The sequence below is a fragment of the Falco naumanni genome, chromosome 1 (assembly GCF_017639655.2).
Source record: "Falco naumanni isolate bFalNau1 chromosome 1, bFalNau1.pat, whole genome shotgun sequence".
NCBI lineage: Eukaryota > Metazoa > Chordata > Aves > Falconiformes > Falconidae > Falco > Falco naumanni.
The window spans coordinates 107,450,136-107,470,138 of NC_054054.1; the positions used below are offsets into that span (position 1 = coordinate 107,450,136).

The 20,003-nt window shown below is 63.2% G+C and overlaps 2 protein-coding genes across 6 annotated transcripts; both read right to left on the reverse strand.

Moving 5' to 3' along the window:
- Positions 1 to 71: 71 nt before the first annotated feature.
- Positions 72 to 4,094, reverse strand: RSKR (ribosomal protein S6 kinase related). 5 transcript variants are annotated; one of them, XM_040616050.1, is made up of 12 exons: positions 3,688 to 4,093; positions 3,385 to 3,582; positions 2,667 to 2,750; positions 2,530 to 2,586; positions 2,281 to 2,350; positions 1,417 to 1,524; positions 1,203 to 1,243; positions 1,079 to 1,106; positions 885 to 974; positions 724 to 812; positions 528 to 638; positions 72 to 435 (listed from the first exon to the last, which is right to left on the reverse strand). In XM_040616050.1, exons 1-12 carry the CDS (start codon positions 3,742 to 3,744, stop codon positions 214 to 216), a joined length of 1,155 nt encoding a protein of 384 aa, XP_040471984.1. In that variant the 5' UTR covers positions 3,745 to 4,093; the 3' UTR covers positions 72 to 213. The 5 variants fall into 5 exon arrangements, with proteins under 5 accessions (XP_040471984.1, XP_040471974.1, XP_040472000.1 ...); XM_040616040.1 differs by having other exon boundaries at positions 2,518 to 2,586; positions 3,688 to 4,090; XM_040616066.1 differs by lacking the exon at positions 1,417 to 1,524 and having other exon boundaries at positions 3,688 to 4,094.
- Positions 4,095 to 4,208: 114 nt separating this feature from the next.
- KIAA0100 (KIAA0100 ortholog) lies at positions 4,209 to 19,998 on the reverse strand. Its single transcript, XM_040615982.1, has 39 exons — positions 19,898 to 19,998; positions 18,813 to 18,942; positions 18,501 to 18,547; positions 18,057 to 18,219; positions 17,859 to 17,977; positions 16,975 to 17,035; positions 16,571 to 16,769; positions 16,318 to 16,441; positions 15,816 to 15,940; positions 15,663 to 15,730; positions 15,419 to 15,567; positions 15,049 to 15,167; positions 14,654 to 14,817; positions 14,238 to 14,502; positions 13,923 to 14,128; positions 12,667 to 13,762; positions 12,226 to 12,417; positions 11,929 to 12,131; positions 11,731 to 11,849; positions 11,437 to 11,657; positions 11,103 to 11,293; positions 10,918 to 11,017; positions 10,643 to 10,845; positions 10,028 to 10,322; positions 9,729 to 9,886; positions 9,420 to 9,626; positions 9,201 to 9,300; positions 8,823 to 9,005; positions 8,408 to 8,529; positions 8,174 to 8,329; positions 7,970 to 8,091; positions 7,705 to 7,885; positions 7,539 to 7,625; positions 7,324 to 7,434; positions 6,766 to 6,901; positions 6,398 to 6,522; positions 5,202 to 5,303; positions 4,985 to 5,119; positions 4,209 to 4,772 (listed from the first exon to the last, which is right to left on the reverse strand). The coding sequence occupies exons 1-39, from the start codon at positions 19,966 to 19,968 to the stop codon at positions 4,590 to 4,592; spliced, it is 6,738 nt and encodes a 2,245-aa protein (XP_040471916.1). The 5' UTR covers positions 19,969 to 19,998; the 3' UTR covers positions 4,209 to 4,589.
- Positions 19,999 to 20,003: the final 5 nt, after the last annotated feature.

Here is a 20,003-nt window from a genome sequence, read left to right on the forward strand (position 1 = left end):
CCTGCCCGAGGGTTGAGGGGCGAGCAGCCCCCCACGCCCGGGGGTCCTGCTCAAGGCTGCACCCGCAGCAGTGCCCGCGGCTCCGGGGTTTATTGCTCCCGCGGGGAGAGGTACAGCCTTGGGGTAAGGGGGACCCGGCCCAGCGGGGTCCGACCCGCCGCCGGGGTGGGGAGGATGTCCCTGAGCGATGCCGGGGGTCCCAGCCACGGTGCTTCAGCCGGGCCAGGGCCGCCCCGGGGGGGTGGCAAGGTCGTAGTCGAAGTCGGCAAAGGTGGCAAGGTCAGGCGGGGGCTGCTCAGGGGGGCACGGGGCCACCGCCACCGCCACCGGGTCCTTCTGCAGCAGGTCGGCATCAAAGGCCACCCCGTGGAAGAAGGGGTGGCCCTGGAAGTGGTGGAGGTAGCGCAGGCGGTGCAGGGGGTTGTGGCACAGCAGCTGGGGATGGAGGGAGAACAGTCAGTGGTGGGGACCCCGGCACCCAGCTCGGGGGGCCAGCAGAGACCCCAAAATCCAGGTGGGAGGGTTACCTCAGCAAGCAGCCGGGCCAGCGGGGGGCTGAACGTGGGTGGGCTCTCATAGCTGCTCTGCTTGACACGCTCCAGCATGGCCACGTGGTCCCCTGCCGGTGCCACGGGGAACTGGGAGGGCAAGGAGTGCATTTAGGGTCTCCATGGGGTGCAGCTACCCCCCCACCCCACCCCCTCCCGACCCCATGGTCCTCACCTCCCCGCTGGCCAGGGCAAAGAGCAGAACTCCCAGGGACCACCAGTCAGCTGCATGGCTGTAGGGCCCCCCGCTCAGCACCTCCGGGGCTGCAGGGGTGAGCAGGTGAGTGCCTGGGGGAGTTGCACCCCGTCCCCCCCAGCCCCTCACTGCCCTCTTACCCATGTACTGCAGGGTGCCACAGATTGTGTGGGCTCGCTCACCCCACTGCAGGTGCCGGGAGAGGCCAAAGTCGGTGAGCTTGAGGTGCCCTGTAGAGCAAGACACCGCACAGAGACCCATGGATGGGGTGTCCCCATGGGTGGGGTGTCCCCATGGATGGGGTGTCCCCAAGACAGCGCCACCAGACTCTTACCTCTCTCATCCAGGAGGATGTTCTCCATCTGAAACAAGACAAGTGCTGGGGTGGCTTCTCCATGCTAGGGGGTTCAGAGACCCCCCATCCCATCCTCTGCCCCCCCGGCCCTACTGCCACCCACCTTCACATCTCTGTGCATGATGCCCAGGTCGTGGAGGTACACTGGGGAGAAGACAGAGCCATCAGGGTGGTGGGTACCCTCCCAGCATGGTGCCTGCTGCCACCGCCATGGCACCCAGCAGGCAGCATTCCACCCCTGGGGATGGCTGACCCTGCCTGCAGGTCCCCATTGGTGGGGACAGTGGTGGCTGTCCCTGACATGGCAGGCCACTCACCCAGCACCAGCACCAGCTCAGCGGCGAACAGGCGGACGGTGGCCTCAGCGAAGCACCCGGCGGCACGCCACAGTGCATGAAGGTCTCCGGTGCTGCAGTAGGTGCACACTGCCGGGACGGGCGATGTGCCTTACCAAGGGGCTGCCCCATGGGGCCAGGCTGGCTTGAGGGTCACGGGCACTGGGGTGGCATGGGCATGGGGGGCTGGGTGGGCCACTGGGGCCATGCACCAAGGTGATGCAAGCACTGGGGCCATAAGGGCAGTGAGGTGGCACAAGCACCAGGACCACACTGCGCCAAGGTGGCATAAGCACTAGGGCAATATGGGCATCAGGACCACATCCTAAGGTGACATAGGGCATAGCTAAGGCGGCATAGGAGCATGCAAGCGCTGGGGTCATGTACCACAGTGACATGGGCACCAGAGCCACGTGGGCACTGGGAACACACAAGCACCAGGGCCACATGAGCTCTGAGGTGGCACAGGCACCATGGTCACACAGGCACCAAAGTGACACAGTCCCCGGGGTCACATAAGCCCCGGGAATGCACAAGCTATGTGGGCACCAAGGTGGCACAGCCATCAGGGCCACGCAGCCAGGCAGGCACCAGGGCTGGGGTGTCTCATTCACCCCCGGTGCTGGTCCCTGCCCCACGGTGGCTTGTCCCCACCCCTGTCCCCCCATCCCTGTCCCCACAGTGGGTGCAGGGTGGGAGCTGGCAGCCAAGTGCCTGGATGCCCACGGGGCAGTGCGCAGCACGGGGGGAGCGTACGCGTGTGTGGGGACACGTGTGCAGGCAGCAAGGACACGTGAGCCGGCGGGGGGGGGGCTGGGGGGAACCCACGGGCAGATGGTCACTCACTGATGAAGAGGTGGCGCTGGCCCTGCCAGCTGTCCCCCAGCCCGTGGACAAACGGGTGCCTGACCTGTCTCTGGGGACACAAAGCAGAAAGGGTGAGCGGCCCCCAGGGTGGGGGGCCAGGGGGGCTGGGGACCCCACTTCTGCCACCCTCCCTCCACAACCCCACAGCCTTCTGCCATCCCTACGGCCACCCTGCACCCCTCCACGGGCTGGGGTCCCCCTTGGACCCCCCCCAACCTGGATGCTGACTTCTTCCTTGCACTGCTTGAGGGTGTCGCGGCGCAGCACCTCCACTTTGGGCATAACCTGGGGGGGGCGAGGGGCTGTCAGGGGGGGGGAGCCAAGGTCAGGCAGGAGCACCCATGGGCCCCGGGGACAGCACCCACCTTCACGGCGCAGACCTTCTCCCGCCCGCAGTCCAGCACTTTAAGGATGGTCCCGAAGGAGCCTTTGGCCACGAAACCCAGGATCTGGGGTGGGGAAGCAGGGTCTGAGCACCCCGCGGAGGGGGGTTTGGGGTGCTCGGGGTGGGACAGGGTGTGGGGTCCTGTGTAGGTGGCACAGGGCACCTAGTGCAGGTGGTGGGGACACATGGTGACCAGGAGAATCCAAAAGAGCACCCCAGTGGGATTCACGGGGACCCAGTATGGGGCACACGGGGACGGGGGACAGGGACCCGCAGCACGGCGGTTGTGGATGCTGGCAGGACGCACACGACCCCGGTAGGACGCACGGAGACTCGACATCGGGGTGCGGGGACCCGGCGGGGGTAGAAGGGGACGCGGTGGGACAATCGGGGACGGCGGTGGGAGGCGCGGGGACCCGGCACGGTGTGCGGGGAGAGCCCGTAAGAGGGGCGGCGATCCCGGGAGGGCGGCACGGGAGGGCGCTGGGTGACACCGGTAGGACGTGCAGGGACCCCGGTAAGACGTGCAGGGACCCCGGTAGGGCGCTGGGTGACCCCGGTACGGGATGCGCGGGGACTCGTTAGGGCGCCCGGGGCTGCCAGGGCGGGATGCACGGGCGGCGCCGGGAGGACGCTCGGGGACCCCGTTAGGATGCACCGGGACCCCGTTAGGAGGGTAGGGACCCCCTGGACGGCACCTTAAGCTGCTGCTGGCGGGCGGAGGGGCGGACGGGGAACTCCGGCAGGAAAAGCGAGACGAGCTGCGGCAGCGGCCACCCGGGCAGCGGCGGCTCCTCGGCGAGGCCCCGCGGGGCCAGGGCAAGCCCCGACCCCGGTACTGGTACCGGCCCAGCGCGGCCCAGCAGCGCCCGCACCCACGACCCCACGGCGCGGCCCTACGGAACCGGGGGCAGCGTCAGCGGGGCGGCGGGGGACCCCCGGGGCCGAGGATGCCCGGAGGCGGGGGGCGGGGAAACGACCCCCGGGGCCGCCGCAAGCACCTGGGGGGGCCGCACCGGGGCCGGGGCCGGCCCGGGGCCGCTGCTCGCTGCTCCCATCGCGGCGCCGCCCGGCCGCGCCCCAGGCCCGGGCCCCGGTAATCCGCCGCTTTACATAACCCCGCCGCCCCGCCCCGCCCCGCCCGGGCGCGACCACCCCCCGCCCCGCGGCCGGGCACCGCCGCTGCCCCTCGCACCGGCAGCGCCGCCCGGGACCCCTCCGCCGCGCCTGATCCGCTCCCGGGCAGGGCGCGCCCTCCGGGGACCCCCACCCCACCCCTTTGCACCCCCCGGGCCGCAGCCCCCCCACCCCGGGGCGGCTGGTGGGTACCTGCAGCCCCCGCCGAGCCCCGGGGGATGCTGCAGGGGAGCCCCAAGCCCCCAGAGCTGATGCCCCGAGCAACCCCCCCGGGGAGGGCCAGGGGGTGAAGCCACAGCAGGTGGGGGGGCTGCTGCCGAACTTGGGGGGGGGGACGGGGGACACAGCCCTGAGCCTGGGCAAGTGATGAGCCGCTGACCCAAAGTGTGTTCCAAATTAAAAACTCTTTTATTTAAACTCTCTCCCGTTCCCCTTTCTCCCAGCCTGGAGCGATCCTGCTGCTTCCCCAGGCCCTGGGGCTAGGCCCAGCACCCGCACAGCAGGGAGGGGGGATGCTCACAGGGGCCCTTGGCACGGGGGTCCGTGCCCCACAAAGTGGCCTCGGAGCACGCTGCGCCCCACATCCCTGTGCTGCTGCACCCCTGCCCCACAGCAATGGGGCTGCCAGGGGCCTGTGCGTGGCTAACCCCCGCCTCGGGCATTGCTGTGGCGAGCAGCACAGCCCCCCCCAGCATAGGGGTGCACCTCCAGAGCGGGGGAGCACAGAGCCCCCCACAGTCCCTTCCCGGCCTGCCGGGTGCTGCCGTCACTTGCGCCTGCCAAAGATCGACTTCTTGCTGGGGTTCTTCTCACCCACACTCAGCCCAATGAGCAGACGTGCCTTCTCATCCTCCTCCTGCTGCTGGATGGTCCCGTCCGATTTGTTCTCCAGCTTTCCCCGGGCCTCTGCGCCTGCTGCCGGCTTCAGGCGTAGCTTCTCTTTGATCACCTGCCCCAGGATTTAGGGGGCTCAGCACCCCACGGCCGCACCCAGGCCCCTCAGCATGGGCGAGAGCCTGAGCTGCTGAGCCAGCATGGCTGCTTCCCGCTCCAGAGAACATGCCACCCACCATGGGGTTACCACCTCCATCCTGGGCAGAGCAGCTCTGGCAGCCTCCCTGCAAGCGGCAAGGAGGCACCGCGGGCTGGGGCCCCACATACCTGTGCCACCAAGGCTTTGCGGCTGTCCCTCTTCACCGCCATGGCGAAGTCCAGCCACGTCCATGTGTTGTTGTGGTACTCCAGGCACGGCAGCACCAGGTTCAGGTCGCCCCAGTCCACACTGTTTTTCTCCCCCTAGGTGACAGGGGTATCAGGGACGGTGCCCTAGGCCACCTGTGCCCCCTCCCCAGCATGCCCTGCCCCACCAGCCCCGCACCTTGTAGCTGACGCAGAGCGGCACCTGTGGGATCTTGATGTAGATGAAGGAGTTGTTCATGGCTGCGCGCTCCTTCATCTTGTCGATGTCATCCACGGGATGCTGGGGACAGAGCAGGAGCCGTGAGCAGAAGGGAAGGAGAGGGAACGCGGTGAAAGTTTATTAAATTGACTGCTGCTGATGCAAAACTCTTTGTGTATAACTAGGAACTGTTTAACTTGGACAGGGCGCTTAGGGAGTTGAAGAACAACTTTAAGGAGCAGGTAGTGTTTGTCCTGGGCCCCCTGAACAAACAAGACAGGAGCAGAACCATCCAGACAATTATAGTGTGCAGCTGTGTCACAACCACCAGTGGGTCACAACTACCACGCTCAGGTGTCTGGCCAAAGTCCCAGCCGCGCGTGAACCTTACGAATCAAAAGACGCTGCACGCCTGCACTTGGCATAAACTTAAAAGCTTGCTTACACTACTAGGTATGTAAACTTTTTCACTGAGTAGAGGTGGGCAAGCTGCGGAACTGGGCCAGAAGCCTCACCTATGGGTGGATGCACCACATAGGAACTGCCCATTTCCCACTGGACTCCAGGTGCCAGCAGCAACAGGGTTCCCAGCTGAAGCATGGGCCTGGATGATGTTAAGGTGGTAACTGCTGATGTCTCCTTTTCTTAGTCTCTGTGACGCTTCGCATTATGATATGCAATCAAATCAAATCACGATTTGATGCTCTGCTGCTCTTGCTCTTTTATCATATTGCACATCACACCTAGTATGTTTCCTTTTATCATATTGCATGCTATTTACCTTTATTGTATTGCAATATAATGAACTGCATTTATTTTTATATTTGATTTGGAGTCCATTTTTGCTCGGTACACAGTCAGTCAGCAAAACTGGGGGGACAGCCAGGAACCAGCTGGGAAGGGACAGCTGGGCACTAGGCCATGGCATTGCTTCACCAGAGAGAGGTGAGAGCTGCTCTGGTGTGGTGTTAGAAAAACAAGATGCTGCAAGGATCACATCAAGCACGCAGGTGCTTGGCTGTAAAGGATGCAAATTCTCATGGCGGGAGGGAGCAGGAGAAAATGGGACAGGCAAGCGGGTGGAGGACATGGCTTCCCAGCCCTACAGCTGAGGGACAAGACAGGCTCCACAGTGGGGCTCTCCCAGATTCCCCCCTCCAAGCAGCAGCAGGTACCTCGGGTGCTTTTCGGAATGATCTCCTGACCCCTGACGTCCGATTCAGTCCCTGAGTGACTCCCTTCCCTGGGCCCAGCGAGTCATCGGCCACGATCAGCTGCCGCGGCTTCACCACGGGGATCCCTGGGACAAACAGGGTGCGAGGCGGTGGCTGGGGTCTGGCTGGGGGTTAGCCATGACCCAAACCCCTCTCCAGCTTCTCTGCTCTCTCCACCAGCTCCCCGCCCGCAGGGGAGATCATGAATCCCTATTCCTCGATGCGTGTCCTGCCAGCAGCCACCCACAAACAGATCCTGAGCTCGCAGCCAGAGCTGCTCAAGGACAGCGCTTGGGTGCCAGGGAGGAGGGCGATCACGAGTGTCTCACCTGTTGTCACCAGCTTAGATTTGTCTTCCTCATCCCCCACCTCCTCCTCCTCCACATTGCGACCAGGGAAGAAGAAACCCATCATCCTGTGGAAGAACTGGTGGGTGAGCTGGATGGTGAGGGGTACCACGTTCACCTGTGGGGAGAGATGTAGAGGACGGAGACAGTGGGTTGTTTTGACATTGATAATGTGCAGCTGTGATCCTGCAGCAAAGACATAAATAACTTTGAGGGAGTATGAGAAGAAACCTGGATGAGACAGAAGCAAAGGAGGAATGTGATCTAACCTCTAGAAGATAAGGAAATGGCATGAACAGCAGAGAGTAGCCTGTAGTGAACAGCAGCTGGGTGCGTGGACAGTAGAGTTTGAGCAATAATGAAGCTTTTAGCAGTGCATGTACGGAGTATAAACTTAGAAAAGCTGCAGCTAACAATAAAGGCCTTTGCTTCACAATCCTGACAAAGTCCATGCCTCGTACGCCACAAAGAGAGGCAGGTCAGAGCCTGGCACACGCTGCTGGCGCCCCACCAGGACCCTACCACCCCCCAGTCCGGCACCTCAAAGTGCTCCTTGATGGAGATGCCTCCCACCGGCGGCCGGACCTTGCTGAAAATCCTCAGCGCCAGCTGGCGCCCGGACTGGCAGGAGCTCTGGGGACGCAGCACCACCTGCAGGGAAGAGGACGGGTGGCCGGCATGAGGACAGGCCACCCTGGCCAGGCCACTCGTGGGTCCCCTGGGTGGCAGGGCTGGTCCCCCAGGCTGCCACTTGCCTTGTACACCGCGTTGGGCAGGAGGTTGTTCATCGTGACCCAGCCCAGTTCCAGCAGATGCTCGGCCGTGTCATCAGACTTGTTGACCTGCACACACAGTCCTGTCAGCTCCGCGCAGCCCGGGCCCTGGCTCGGGGGCTGTGGGTGCCACCAGCCGGCTCGGTACCTTGCTGTAGAGGAAGCGCTGGAGCTCCAGCTCAGCTATGCCCAGCTGCCCGTCCTCCTCTGTCAGGCGCCAGCGTGCCTGGGCGAAATAGAATTCAGTCCGCCGTGCCACGCTCACGTCCTCCGGCTGCTTTCGCAGCTCCATCTTGTTGGCTCGCTGCAGCTGGAAGTCCTTGAAGCACCTGCAGCAGAGAGGGAAGTGCTGGGACGTGGGAGCCCTGGAGTAAGGGGGACACAATGCTGGGGAAGCCAGAGATGGCCCCTACCTGATCAGTATGTTCAGCTCCTCACTCTCCAGCTGCAGGTCAGCTTTCTCCTGGCTCAGCTGCTGCTGCAGCCTGTGGTTGAGGTCGAGCAGGCTCTCATTTTTGCTGTCATCCTGCAGGGACTGAAGGACAGACAACCCTCAGCACCCTCGTGCCCAGAGCAGGGACCCTGGGGAGCCAGGTGCTGCCTGGATGCGGGCTCACCTTCACATTGGAGTACATCTGCTTCTCCAGCTGCCGGATCTGGGCAACGTGCTGCCTCACGGCCTCTTGCAGGTGTAGGATACTGCTGCGCTGTTCCTCTGGGTTGCTGGAGATTTCCAGCTGGAAGCGCACCCGCTGTTTCTTCTCGCTGTGCTCCTGGACATGGGGATAGGGGAAGGTTAGGATTGCCCTGGGTGCAGTGAGTGACACGGTGACCTGAAGCCTTGTGGGTACCTTGCGTTTGGGCTCCACATGCAGCAGCAGGTTGTTAACTATGTCAAGGATCATGGCATACTGTGCGGGGTTGGTGGAGATCTCCAGGTCGTGATGGATCAGTGTGAACGTATCCACAGCTCCTGCAGGAACCAAGGGCAAGTGGGGCCTCAGCATGGCCAGAAATGGGATGTATGTGGGGCCCAGCCAGAGATGGAGAGGGATGGGGAATGATCCAAGCTGTTGTTGCACTGGCTCCAGCAGGCACAGCATGTCCAGCATCATCTGGTGCACTGCCACATGGCTGGGGACCCCCCTTCCTGTATGCAGCCCTCCGATCTCAGCAAAGCCGAGACAGACCATCCCTGGACTCAGCTGGCACCTGTGTGTCAGCCCAAAGCTCTACCCCCAAGACACACTGTCTGGATGTACCCACCTTCCTGCTTCTTCAGCAGGTCTTCCTTCTCCTGGTTGGCAGGAGTCTCGGGGGGCTTTATCTGCGTGGCCAGCTCGGGGTCGATGTCATGGCTGTAGCTAATATAGTACATGCGGCAGCTGCAGCGAGAGATGATCCTCTGTACCTGTTGGGTCTGCTGGGCTTCCGAGGGCTGGTTCCAGTCTAGGGACAGGCAGGGGGACCAGGGTCAGAGCACCACGTCCTGGCACATTGGGGACACCCCAGCACAAGGCTCAGAGCTTTGGCCAGCGCCTGGAGATGGCCGGGGATGAGCCAGGTGCTCTCAGCTTCACCAGCCTTGGGGTCCCACGCAAGCAGGACTGGGGCAGGCACAGCAGCCAGCTCTGCAGGCAGTACCTGTGGTGGTGCTGACCATGCCCCCCACCGCCTGTCCACTCTCCATCAGCTCCTGCACCGAGTCCAGGCTCCGTTGCCGATGCTCCTCAATATTTTTCACCTGGGGAGGCAAGGAGCCACTGCTGGCTGTCGCCGCTCTCCTTGCCTTGGCCAGGGCACTGGCAGCACTGCCTGCCTCCCATGCAGCTCACCCATCAGAGCCCTCCCTGAGCTGCTCACCTCCAGCCAGAGCTGCCCGTGATCCCTCTCGGTGGGGCTGCTCTCTGTCGTGGCGAAGTACTGCATGCCATCCAGCAAGCAGGTCCACGATGTCTTCTGCTTCAGCGTGTCCCCGTACCAGGCTGGGTGGTGCTGGCACTGCAGCAGCTGGGCCTTCGCGGCGGACACAATCACGCAGCCCTCTGTCTCTGCACCGCGCAGCACCATCTGCAGGGGGGAGAGACCCTGGGGGTCAGACGAGCCCCGGGGGCAGGCACGGCCCCTCTCACAGCAAGGCTGTGGGAAGCGTGGGGAGCAGTAGGCTCATACCTGGCAGTTGACCAGCTCGATGAGGCAGTTGCGGTTGTAGATGTCATCGGTTTGGCAGGCGGCGATGCCACACAGCTGCTCGCTGGCTCCCGACTCTTCCTCTGTGAAGACCACGAACTTGTCTGTCTCCTCAATGAGCTTCTGCAGCATGTAGGCTCCTGGGGAAGGAGAAAGGGTCAGTGTCATGCTGCGGAGGGCTGGCTGCGGGGGGCGACAGAGGGAAAACAGACATAGCTTTGGGCTGGCGTGCACATGGCTGGCTGTGGGTTCCCCCTTGCTGCCCTCCCTGCTGTGCTCACCCCCCGAGGAGGCTCTCTCAGGACGGCCGCTGGTGATGGGAGCGGTCACTCTGGCAGGGATGGAGTGAGCAGAGAGCGGGCCTCGCTTTGGCTTCTTGGCTTGCAGCTGCGTGTCAATCTTCAGCCCCTTCAGAGCCTCGGTGGACAGGTTGCGCTTGAGCACGGCTGCTTTCTTGTAGCCATCGTAGAGGCCGAAGGCAATGTCCCGGTTAGTGGTGGTCCAGGACGCCCGCAGGTCCACCAAGTGCAGCTGGTGCGTGTGGAAACCATCGTCTCCATCCCGCAGGGGCAGCTCCTGGGCACAGAGGGTCAGAGCCTCAGCATGGCAAAGCCACCCCCTCCCCCAGCCCCTGCCCACAGACCTCAGGCACAGGGGTCGGGAGCCCTGCAGGCAGGGTGGGGAGCAGAGCCCTCAGCAGGGACCATACCAGGGATGCTGCGGGTGGAACAGGGCATCCCTTTGGCCAGACCCTCGGGAGATCGGAGGTCCTGCAGGTCTGTCTCCTCCCCAGCCAAATCCCCACCCACAGCACCCAAAGACCAAGGTCCCCTTGTCCCAAGGGGATGCCATCAGGCTGGCACAGGCTGCCATGCCCGACACGTTTGCAGCAGTACCTCCTCAGCCGTGCGGTTGCTGTGCCGCTGGTAGGTGAGGGAGGACAGGCTCAGCAGATGGGTTTTCTTCACCAGGGTGTCGAGCCGGTGGTCGGCGTTCTCATCGCAAGTGGAGGCCATGAGGTGCACGGTGACCTGGCTCAGGTCGCTCACCATCTGTGTGATGCTCCACTCCGAGATGAGGCGTCGCATCACCGTGCCGGCTGGGGGACAGGGAGAGGGGTCAGCCGGGACCTGCGCAGCCTGCGAGTGCTGCTGGCAGGGTCCCCACTCACCTTGTGGAATGAGCCGCTGGGTGCCACGAGTGAAGATGTGCCCTTGGCAGCACTCCACCTGGATCCCCCGCTGCTGGGCGAAGGAGGCCCAGTAATGCACCTGCGAGGGAGCAGACAGCGGGGGCTGAGAGCCCAGCGCGGGCAGAGCGGGGAGGTAACACCGGACCCCCACCCCCAGGACTTGCCTGCAGCCGGGGGAAGAGCGCAGTATAAGACAGCTGCTTGTAATGCTGCCCCAGCTTCTTCTTACTGGGTCTCAAGTTGTTGAAGAGCTTCCCACGGCAGATGGGGCGCGTCACACTGGTCCACGTGGCCCAGAAGTTCTGCATCCAGCGGAGGGTGCTGCTGTAGAGCAGGATCCGGGGCTGGGAGTGTTCTGAGAATATACCTGCCGTCAGCCCGCACTGCGGGGCAGGGACACGGCAGCACCCAACCCAGGACTGAGAAGGATGACCAAAAGCAGCATGCCCCACCCTGTCCCCCTTGGCCCCAAGGGATCCCTGGGACATTGTCACCCACCCTCACTGGGCCGTGTCAGGTCCATCCGGATGGAGAGGTTGAGGTTCTCGGAGCGGAAGGCACGGTAGGAGTCGTACTGCTGCCCCACCGGCACCTCGGGCAGGAACTCAGGGGAGCGTAGCACCACGCCATGGTGGTCATGGGGGTTCCCGTGGCACAGCCACTGCAGGTCCAGCGTCATGCACAGGTCAGGCAGGTGCAGGAAGCAGCAGTCATCATACCTGAATGGGGAGAGAGACCCTGGTTACCCCCCAGCGCTGGTGGCAGCCCCCACGCTCCTGTGCCCACACTCACTTGGAGGCTGTCCGGACATTGATGTCCAGGTTGCCCTTGAAGACGAACTGCCCTGGCTTCCAGTGGAAGGAGAGGTGGTTCCACTCCCAGTGCATGTTCTCCGTGGTGTTGTAGGGGTCCTGCAAGGACAAGCATGGAAAGAAGCAGGTGTGGGCTGACCCCACGCCGCGTTCTGCTCCCTCCCCCAGTGGCACCCACCTCGGTGGCCAGCTGGTGCAGGTTGGCCTGTTCAATGTCCATGTGCCAGTCCCCGTGGAAGAGAAGGCGGCTCTTGTCCCACCAGGGCAATGGGGTGCTGGGGTCCTCTGAGGGCTTGGTGAGGAGATCCACGCACTGGCCGATCAGGGTCCAGGCTGGGTCCCAGCAGGGTCCCCACACGATGGTGTACTGGGAGATCTCAGCTGGGGACACAGAGGTTGGCTCAGCCCTTTGCACGTCCCACAAAGCCCCATCCCCACCCCGGCATAGAGCCCCCTCTGTCCCTCCAGCTCTTACAGTGAAAGTCGTGGTAGAACTTCAAGGGTGGCATGTTCCTCTCCACTGTCGCATCCCCCCAGGGCAGGCCCAGCTTTAGGACCTGGCAGCGCCGGGAGCAGGCCTGCCCGCACTGCTCGGCTCCGATCAGCCGGCCGGAGAGCTGCCAGTTCCGGATCTCAAAGAGGTAGCGAGGGTAGTCACGGATGCGCACTGCAGGGTGGAGGAAGGGCTGAGAGATGGGGCAGCCAAGGGACACTGCCCCGCTCCCCCACTCTGCTCCACAGCAGGAGCCGCTGTCCTGTCACATCTCTGCTCCCTTCCCGCTCCCTTGAACCTCCAAAAATCATTTTCTCTGCTTGGTTACGCATCACATGGTGCCGGCAGGTCCCTGTCCTGGGAGACCAGGCCACGCAGCTACCATGCCATCCTCCAAGGGCACTCTCACACAAAGCGACTCACCAAAGAAGCTGCCAACTCTGCCCTTCATCATGCGGCACCACTGGGTGACCATCTCCAGACCCTCGGGGGGGAACGGGCTGACACCATCTATGTCCCTCATCTGCTCCAACACACGTTCTGTGCCATGGAAGGACTCATCAGCCATGGCCACCAGCTCCAGGTGGGCCAGCGTCCAGGTGAGGAGGGCCCTCCGCATGGGCGTGTTGGCATACAGGCGCCGCGAGCGCTGGATGTAGATCTCGATGTTCTTCTTCTCCAGTGAGGCGTAGAGCTCCTCGATCTTGCGGGCAGGCAGCAGCTCGCCATGCTGCTTGCGCAGCGCGGCCACCTTGGCATCCAGCAGCTGCAAACGCTTGGCGCTCTCCTTGCTTTCATCCTTCATCAGCTCGTAGTTGTCCCGTAACTTGACCTCGAAGACATCATCCAGGAAGACCCAGGAGAAGTGCGTCACTTTGAGCAGGAGGTCGGGGGGCAGCGCCGTGCTGGCAGGGCGCCCGCGCCGATGCAAGCCTTTCAGCCACTTCTGCACGCCCACGGCAGCATCTAGCGTGTGGGAGAAGTCGTACTGGTAGGGGAACTCGATGGTCACGCTGGCAAAGGAGAAAGCCCAGCCACGGTTGCGAAGGGTGCGCAGGGTGGGGAAGGCGCAGCGGTGCAAGATGACCTCTTCCAGCTCTGGCAGCAGCTTCACTTCCACCTCCTTGAAGCTGAAGATGCTGTGTCCGTCAAAGCCAGCGGCCAGCTCGGGACAGTAGCCATGCAGGGCACCGCCGTGCCAGCTCACAGAGGTCCGTTCAGCTGCCAGGCTGATGTAGTTGGCCTCAGAGACAAAGGCTGTGAGCTTGGCAGAGCTCAGCTCCAGTGACAGGGACAGGAGTCTTTTGGGGGGGGTCCCATCTGCCTGGAGGGGCCCCGGTGTCTCAGTAGGGGTGGCTGGGTGGGATACTGGGCTCTCTGGGGGCAGGGAGGGAGATGTCCTGTGGCCGAGGGCGCTCTGCAAGGCTTCATGGCACTGCAGGGTGGCCAGGGTGTGATGGTACAAGTGCATGTGGTCAGGTGGGCTCCACAGCACTGCCAGCCCCTCGCCGCACTGCACCTACAGCAGAGAGAGCAAGCAGGCACCAAGTCACTGCCAGGTCCAGCACAGCCTCACTCTCCTCTCCAGCGCCTTTTGGTGCCAGCCAATCCTCCCCCTGCCCCAGCCACCCCAGTCCCACCAGTCTAGGATAAAGCAGAGACAGGACACCCAAACCAACCTCCAGGGAGCGGATGCTGCTGTGGTACGTGACGGAGAGCATGGAGAGGTTGGCCACTGGGTTGGGGATGGCAGGAGCTTTGCAGCATGGCTGCATCTTCTCTGTGATGCTCTTCACCAAGGCCAACACCATGCCCTGGACGCTGACTGTGCAGCTCTCAGCACTCCCCAGGATGGTCAGCGTGTCCAGCCGCAGCTCCAGGGCACCTAGAGAGATGGCACGTCAGCGCTGGTGGCACACCACAACACACCAGGTTCCTCTGACCACAGGGCTGTTCTAGGACAGTCACCCGGGATCAGCCTGGATGCTACTTACCCACTAGGGCCGAGAGTGTGAAAAGGTTCACATCCTCCACCTTCAAATCCACCTTCCAGAGCAGCCCCCAGGGCTCGCCGGAGGCAGAGGGAGGCTGCTTGGCAAGCTCAGCTCCGTGGGGCCGCGGGCAGAACAGGGGCAGGACCCTGGCCAGGCACTCGGTGCAGGTGTCTGACGACTCCACTTGCAACCCCCGGATGGTGCAGTCCAGGAAGAGTGTGTCCGACTGGGCACTGGACATACCCAGGGGCTGGTTGTAGCTGCCCTGCAGGACAGGGGCAGGACAAATAGAATGGTCACTCTCAGGCTGCAGGATGTCCCCGGGCCACCATGTGTCCCTGCACCACCCACATGGAGTTGAGGACAGGCAGCTCCCTGCTGAGAGCCACCCCTCACCCCTTCGGCTCACCCCTCACCTGCAGGTTGAAGGAGTCGAGGATGAGGGCTTCTCCCCACACATGCATGTTGGGGGGATGCGGGGCACGCTGGATGTGCGAGTCCTTGCCCACGCGCCAGCAGAGGTGGTCCACGGCCAGCACCGCTCGCTGGTGCACGCTCTGCGGCCGCAGGTGCTGGTAGTCTGCAGGCAGACAGGAGGGAGGGGAGCGGGCAGAGCTCGCTGCTGCCTGCCCAGCTGCCTCCAGATAGGGGCAACCCAGGCAGGGGTCCACAACCCCTGGCCAGAGATAGACGTAGGCAAGCACAAAGGTGGCACAGCTCTCCCCATTCCTGTCCTGGTGCCCCTCTGGCAGAGCCACCGACCCCCAGGAAGAGCCCAGGAGCCACCCTGGTGCCACCTGCCAGCCCATACCTGCAGAGATGGAGTTGAAGCCCAAGGCGAAGGGTGGCGTGTCCCCAAGCTGCACTGACACATTGACATTGGACAGCGAGGCACACAGGATGATGGGCGCTATGATCTGGGGATAGCTCCTGCACGGGACAAGCAAGGACAGGCTGTTCCCGAGGTGCTGTGTCCCATAGAGCCTGGCAGGGAGCAGGCCCAGAGGGGCACCCTGTCCACATGGATCCCCAACCGCCTGCCACCCTCCGGACCAGCCATCTCATCCCACAGGCTGTGCACAGGGTGGGGAAGGTGCTAGGTGCCGGGGCACCCTACCGGAGCACGGCAGGCAAGAGGAAATGAGCTGCAATACCAGCAGCTGTGCCAAGGCCAAATTTACCTTCCCTTGTGCCCTTGGCTGGGGACAGGTACTGCCCGGCACCTGCATTCCTGTGCCAACAGGCCCAGCCAGTGCGAAAACTCTTGGTGGCGGTAGTGGATGATGCAGGTGTTGAGCAGCACAGCAGCTGAGAGGTCAATGGCTGTGACCTAGAGCAGGGAGAGGGCCAGGTGGCAAAAAAACTTGTGCCAGAAGCCAAACCAGCCACCCCTGGGGGACTGGAGCATGCCCAGTGCTCACTCACCTGCACACTGGTCTTCAAGGAGTTGAGGCACACGATGCGCTGGCGGCTCTGGGACAGGAGAAGGCCATCTGCGGAGAGACAGAAGCAGAAGTGACGGGTGGTGGAGGGCAGTGACAGCAGCTCTGACCCGTGGGCACCCTCCTGGCTACTTGCCCTCCAGCTGGAGCTCTACACTCATTTGGTCCAGGTCTGAGGTGGGCGTGAAGTTGCGCAGTGGGATCTGCTCCTCTTCATGCTGATATAGAAACTGCAGCAGCTTCAGGCTCCAGGTGAGGTGCCTGCAAGAAGCAAGGAGTCACTGCCAGAAAGGAACTGCGCTGTCACGTCCTCCACCTCCCCAGCTCTCATCCCCAGCTGACTGGCACACTGGCATGGACAAAGACACCGGCCAGCGCTCAGCTGCAGCCCAGCCCAGCCCTCTCATCCCATCAAAGGATCCCATCAGGCTGTCCCACCAGCTCACATGCCTCCCTCCTTCCCCAAGAGCCTGGCCCCAGGCCAAGCTCAGTCCTTCCCACTGGGGTGAGCTCTCAGACTCACTCTCTGCGGTCTGGCAGAGCAGGGGATGAGCAGGGAACAGCACAGTTGTCCCCAGGTCCGTGTCCCCATGGCTAATCAGGGCTAGGCCAGCCTCCCTCTCCACCTGCCTCCTTACCTCTTCTGGCTGTTCATAGACAGCACCACGCTGGTGTTCTCCAGCTTCACCTCCACCCTCCTGGGGATGAGCTGCAGCGTGTCCCTGCTCAGCAGGGACAGGGACTTCAGGGGCTCCCCAGGGCCTGGGGACAGACACAGAGTGACAGGAAGGCCCAACCCCCCAGGGTGCTGCAGTGGGACAGAGCTGAATCTCTCTGGCTCCAGTGCAAGTGTAGGGGCTGGCACCCCCCTACCCTGTCCCCTTCCCTGACCTGTGCGGGGCTGTTCCTCCGTGCTGCTGCGCCAGGCGCCGGCAGTGACGCAGCGCAGCAGTGGGCTGCAGAACAGCCCTTCGTGCAGCTCTGCCTGCAGGGTCCGGACGCGCAGCCTGACGCCCACCAGCCGCCGCTTGCTGCTGATCTCCAGTGAGAGCGAGAGCGCCAGGGCCAGCTCTGCCAGGCAGGTGTCATCCTGTATGGGGACACAAGGAGTGCGCAGGGAGCCACCCAACTCCCTGGCAGCAGGTGCTGTAGGTGAAGCGCTGGGCACAGCAGGGAGCCCAGAGCCTTGCAGCATTGCCCAGCCTCGGGGACGCGCTGGAACAGGTCCCCAGGGTGTCCCAGAGAGCCAGAACCCAGGCTCAGAGTGTTGAATTTCTGCTTTCCCCAGTACTCACCAGCTGGCTGCTCCGGAGGACTTTGCTGTTCACCTTTGTCAGGCTCACCTCGCAGGTCAGGCTGAGAGCAGAGAACAGACGGAGGATGCAGAACCTGCTGCCTCCTAACCAAGCCCCTGCCCTCTCTTTTCTGTGGGACACAGGGACCCATTAGGGATTAACCCCATTAGGGCTACGAAGATGATGAGGGGACTGGAACATCTCCCTCATAGGGAAAGGCTGAGGGAGCTGGGGCTGTTCAGCCCAGAGAAGACTCAGAGCGCATCTTATCAATGTATATAAGTATGTTAAGGATGAGTGTCAAGAGGACAGGGCCAAGCTCTTTTCAGTAGTGCCAAACAACAGGACAAAGGGCAATCGGCACAAACTGCAACACAAGAAGTTCCATCTGAATATGAGGAAAAAGTTATTTTACTTGGAGGGTGACAGAGCACTGGAACAGGCTGCCCAGACGGGCTGTGGAGTCTCCCTCTCTGGAGACATTCAAAACCCACCCAGACACAACTCTGTGCAACCTGCTCTAGGTGAACCTGCGTTAGCAGGGGTTTGGACTAGATGATCTCCAGAGATCCCTTCTCAAGCCTGATCATTGTGTGATTCTGTGACCCAGGTCCCTGCTCCAAGTCCTCCCAAAAGCAGAGCACACCCTGTGCACAGTGCAGCAACTCGTCATTTGGAGAACACACAACTCAAACTTCCCATGAAGGAAAAGGGACCAGACCAGCCTCAGAGGAGGTTAATGTGTCACATCACAGGTAACATGGGATGCTGCTGGGTGGGATGGAGAGAGGTGAGACACCACGTTGGGGTCAGAGGAGTCTCCCTGCCCCCTGGGACCCAGGGCCAGGCTGGGGAGGCAAAGCGGGGCTCAAGCACAGCGTTACCTCTTCCCATCGCCATTCAGCAGGAGACGTGTCTTGCTGGCGTGGATGTGCCAGAGAGACTCTGAGGTGGCCACATGCAGAACCATGATGTTGATGGAGTCCATGTGGATGGAAAAGAGCTGGGGGGAAGGTGCTACTGTGAGGGGTGTCTGACAGCAGTGCAGCCCACAACAGCCCCTCACTGAGCCAGTGCCTCACCTGGCTAAGGAGCCTCAGCAGGGAGGGTTTAAGAGTCAGGTCTGTTCTGCTTTCATTTCCATCAGCATCCCTGGGAGCCTCAGGGATGGACGGCTGGAACCCAGGGCCCTTCTGGAGATCTGTGCGGATTCGCACCTCGCCAAAACACAGCTCAAAGTAGCGCCTGTGGAAGAACAGCATGGGCAGCTTACAGGAGCTGGCACACAGCACACCTGGCCTCATTGTCAGGGATGTCCCCTGCCCTGGGGACATGCAGGACTAGCACAAGGGCATCAACAAGACACTGCCACCTCAAGGAAGAGTGATTCACTTCCACACAGAGCAAAGCACGGGGATATAGGGGCTGCAGAAAGGTGTAACGGCAGCAGAACCACAGTCAGTGGGGCCAGGAATAAGCCAGACCCCCCAGGAGAGCAGGGAAGGAGATGGGGTGGGTGTACGTACGGCAGCTCCCGGCTCAGTTTACTGGAGATCCAGACGTTGTCTATCTCCTGCAAGGACACACAGGTAGGTCAGAGAAGAAACAACCTGGCTCTGCCTTGTGATGCTCATCCCATTCCCACTCTGCTCCCAATGCCTGGCATCAAGCAGGGAGCAGCCCAAACCCCCAGGTTTGGCCGTGGGAAGGGCCTGGCACCAGCTGTGGGGCTCTGCAACCGCCGCTTGGCTGCAGGGATTTGCCACCAGCCCAGAGGTGACGGCAGCCACCCTGCCTGCCCTCATCCGCCAGTGACTGTCCCTCGCCTGGGCACCCACCACAGTCTGCTGCTCCTGCTGGAACTTGAGGCTGATGTCCTGGGCCCAGAAGAAGCCGAAGGAGCCGATCTTCAGCTCCGCATGTAGCTTCTGCCGGCACCAGGTGACGGCCAGGCGACACGCCAGCCACCTGCGGGGACAGGTGGAAGACCAGGGTCAGCCTCCCCCCTGGGGCTGGGGCCCCTCTTTGCCTTTCAAACACCATCCCCAGCACCCCCAGCTGGATGGGAGCTCCCAAGGTCCGGCCCTACCGCCACAGGTGCCCCAAGCTGGGGCAGAGACCCTGCAGGGTCACCCCCCACAAGCCTTGACACCCCCACACACCTCAGTCCTGAGGGCCCCCCTTGACCCCCCCACCCCCCTGACACCCTCCCACCCCCCTGCAGCCCCCCCATGCCCTGCACACTGCTCCTCCAACCCCAGGACCCCCCAAACCCCTGCAGGCTCCCCCCACCCCTTGACACCTCTCCCTCAGCCCAAAGTCCCCTTTATCCCCCTGCTGCCCCCCCAACATCTCCCCCTCAGCCCTGTGAGTCCCCCCACGCTGCCCTGTGCCCCCCCATGACTCCCGTGGGCCCTCTGACTACCCCCCTCCAGCCCTGTCACCCCCCCAAAGCCCCCTGGCACCTCACTACCAGCCCATTGCCCCCCTCTTGACCCTTGTGAGCCCCTCCCAGCCCTGCCCCCCCCAAGCCTCCTGCCACCCCACTGCCAGCCCTGAGGGGGCTCCCCTTGACCCCTGTGAGCTCCCCCCAGCCCTGTCACCCCTCCAAACCCCCCTACACCCTTGTCACCCCACTGTCAGCCCCACGGGCCCCCCCTTCACCCCTGTGAGCCCCCCCAAGCTTTGTCACGGCCCCAAGACCCCTGCCCACCCCACTGCCAGCCCCACGCCCCCCCCCGTGACCACTGCGACCCCCCCCAGCCCTGCCAGCCCACTGCCAGTCCCACGCCCCCCCCCCGTGACCATTGCGACCCCCTCCAGCCCTGTCACCCCACTGCCAGCCCCATGCCTCCCCTCGTGACCATTGCGGGCCCCCCCCACCCCGCGCAGCGAGTCCCCCGTGGGCCCCCCCGGCTCTGACCGCGCCAGCAGCCCGGCGAGCAACGCGACGACGACGAGGCAGAGCAGCGCAGCGGGCAGCGGCGGCGGCATGGCGGCCCCCGGCCCCGCCGTGCACCCCCCACCCG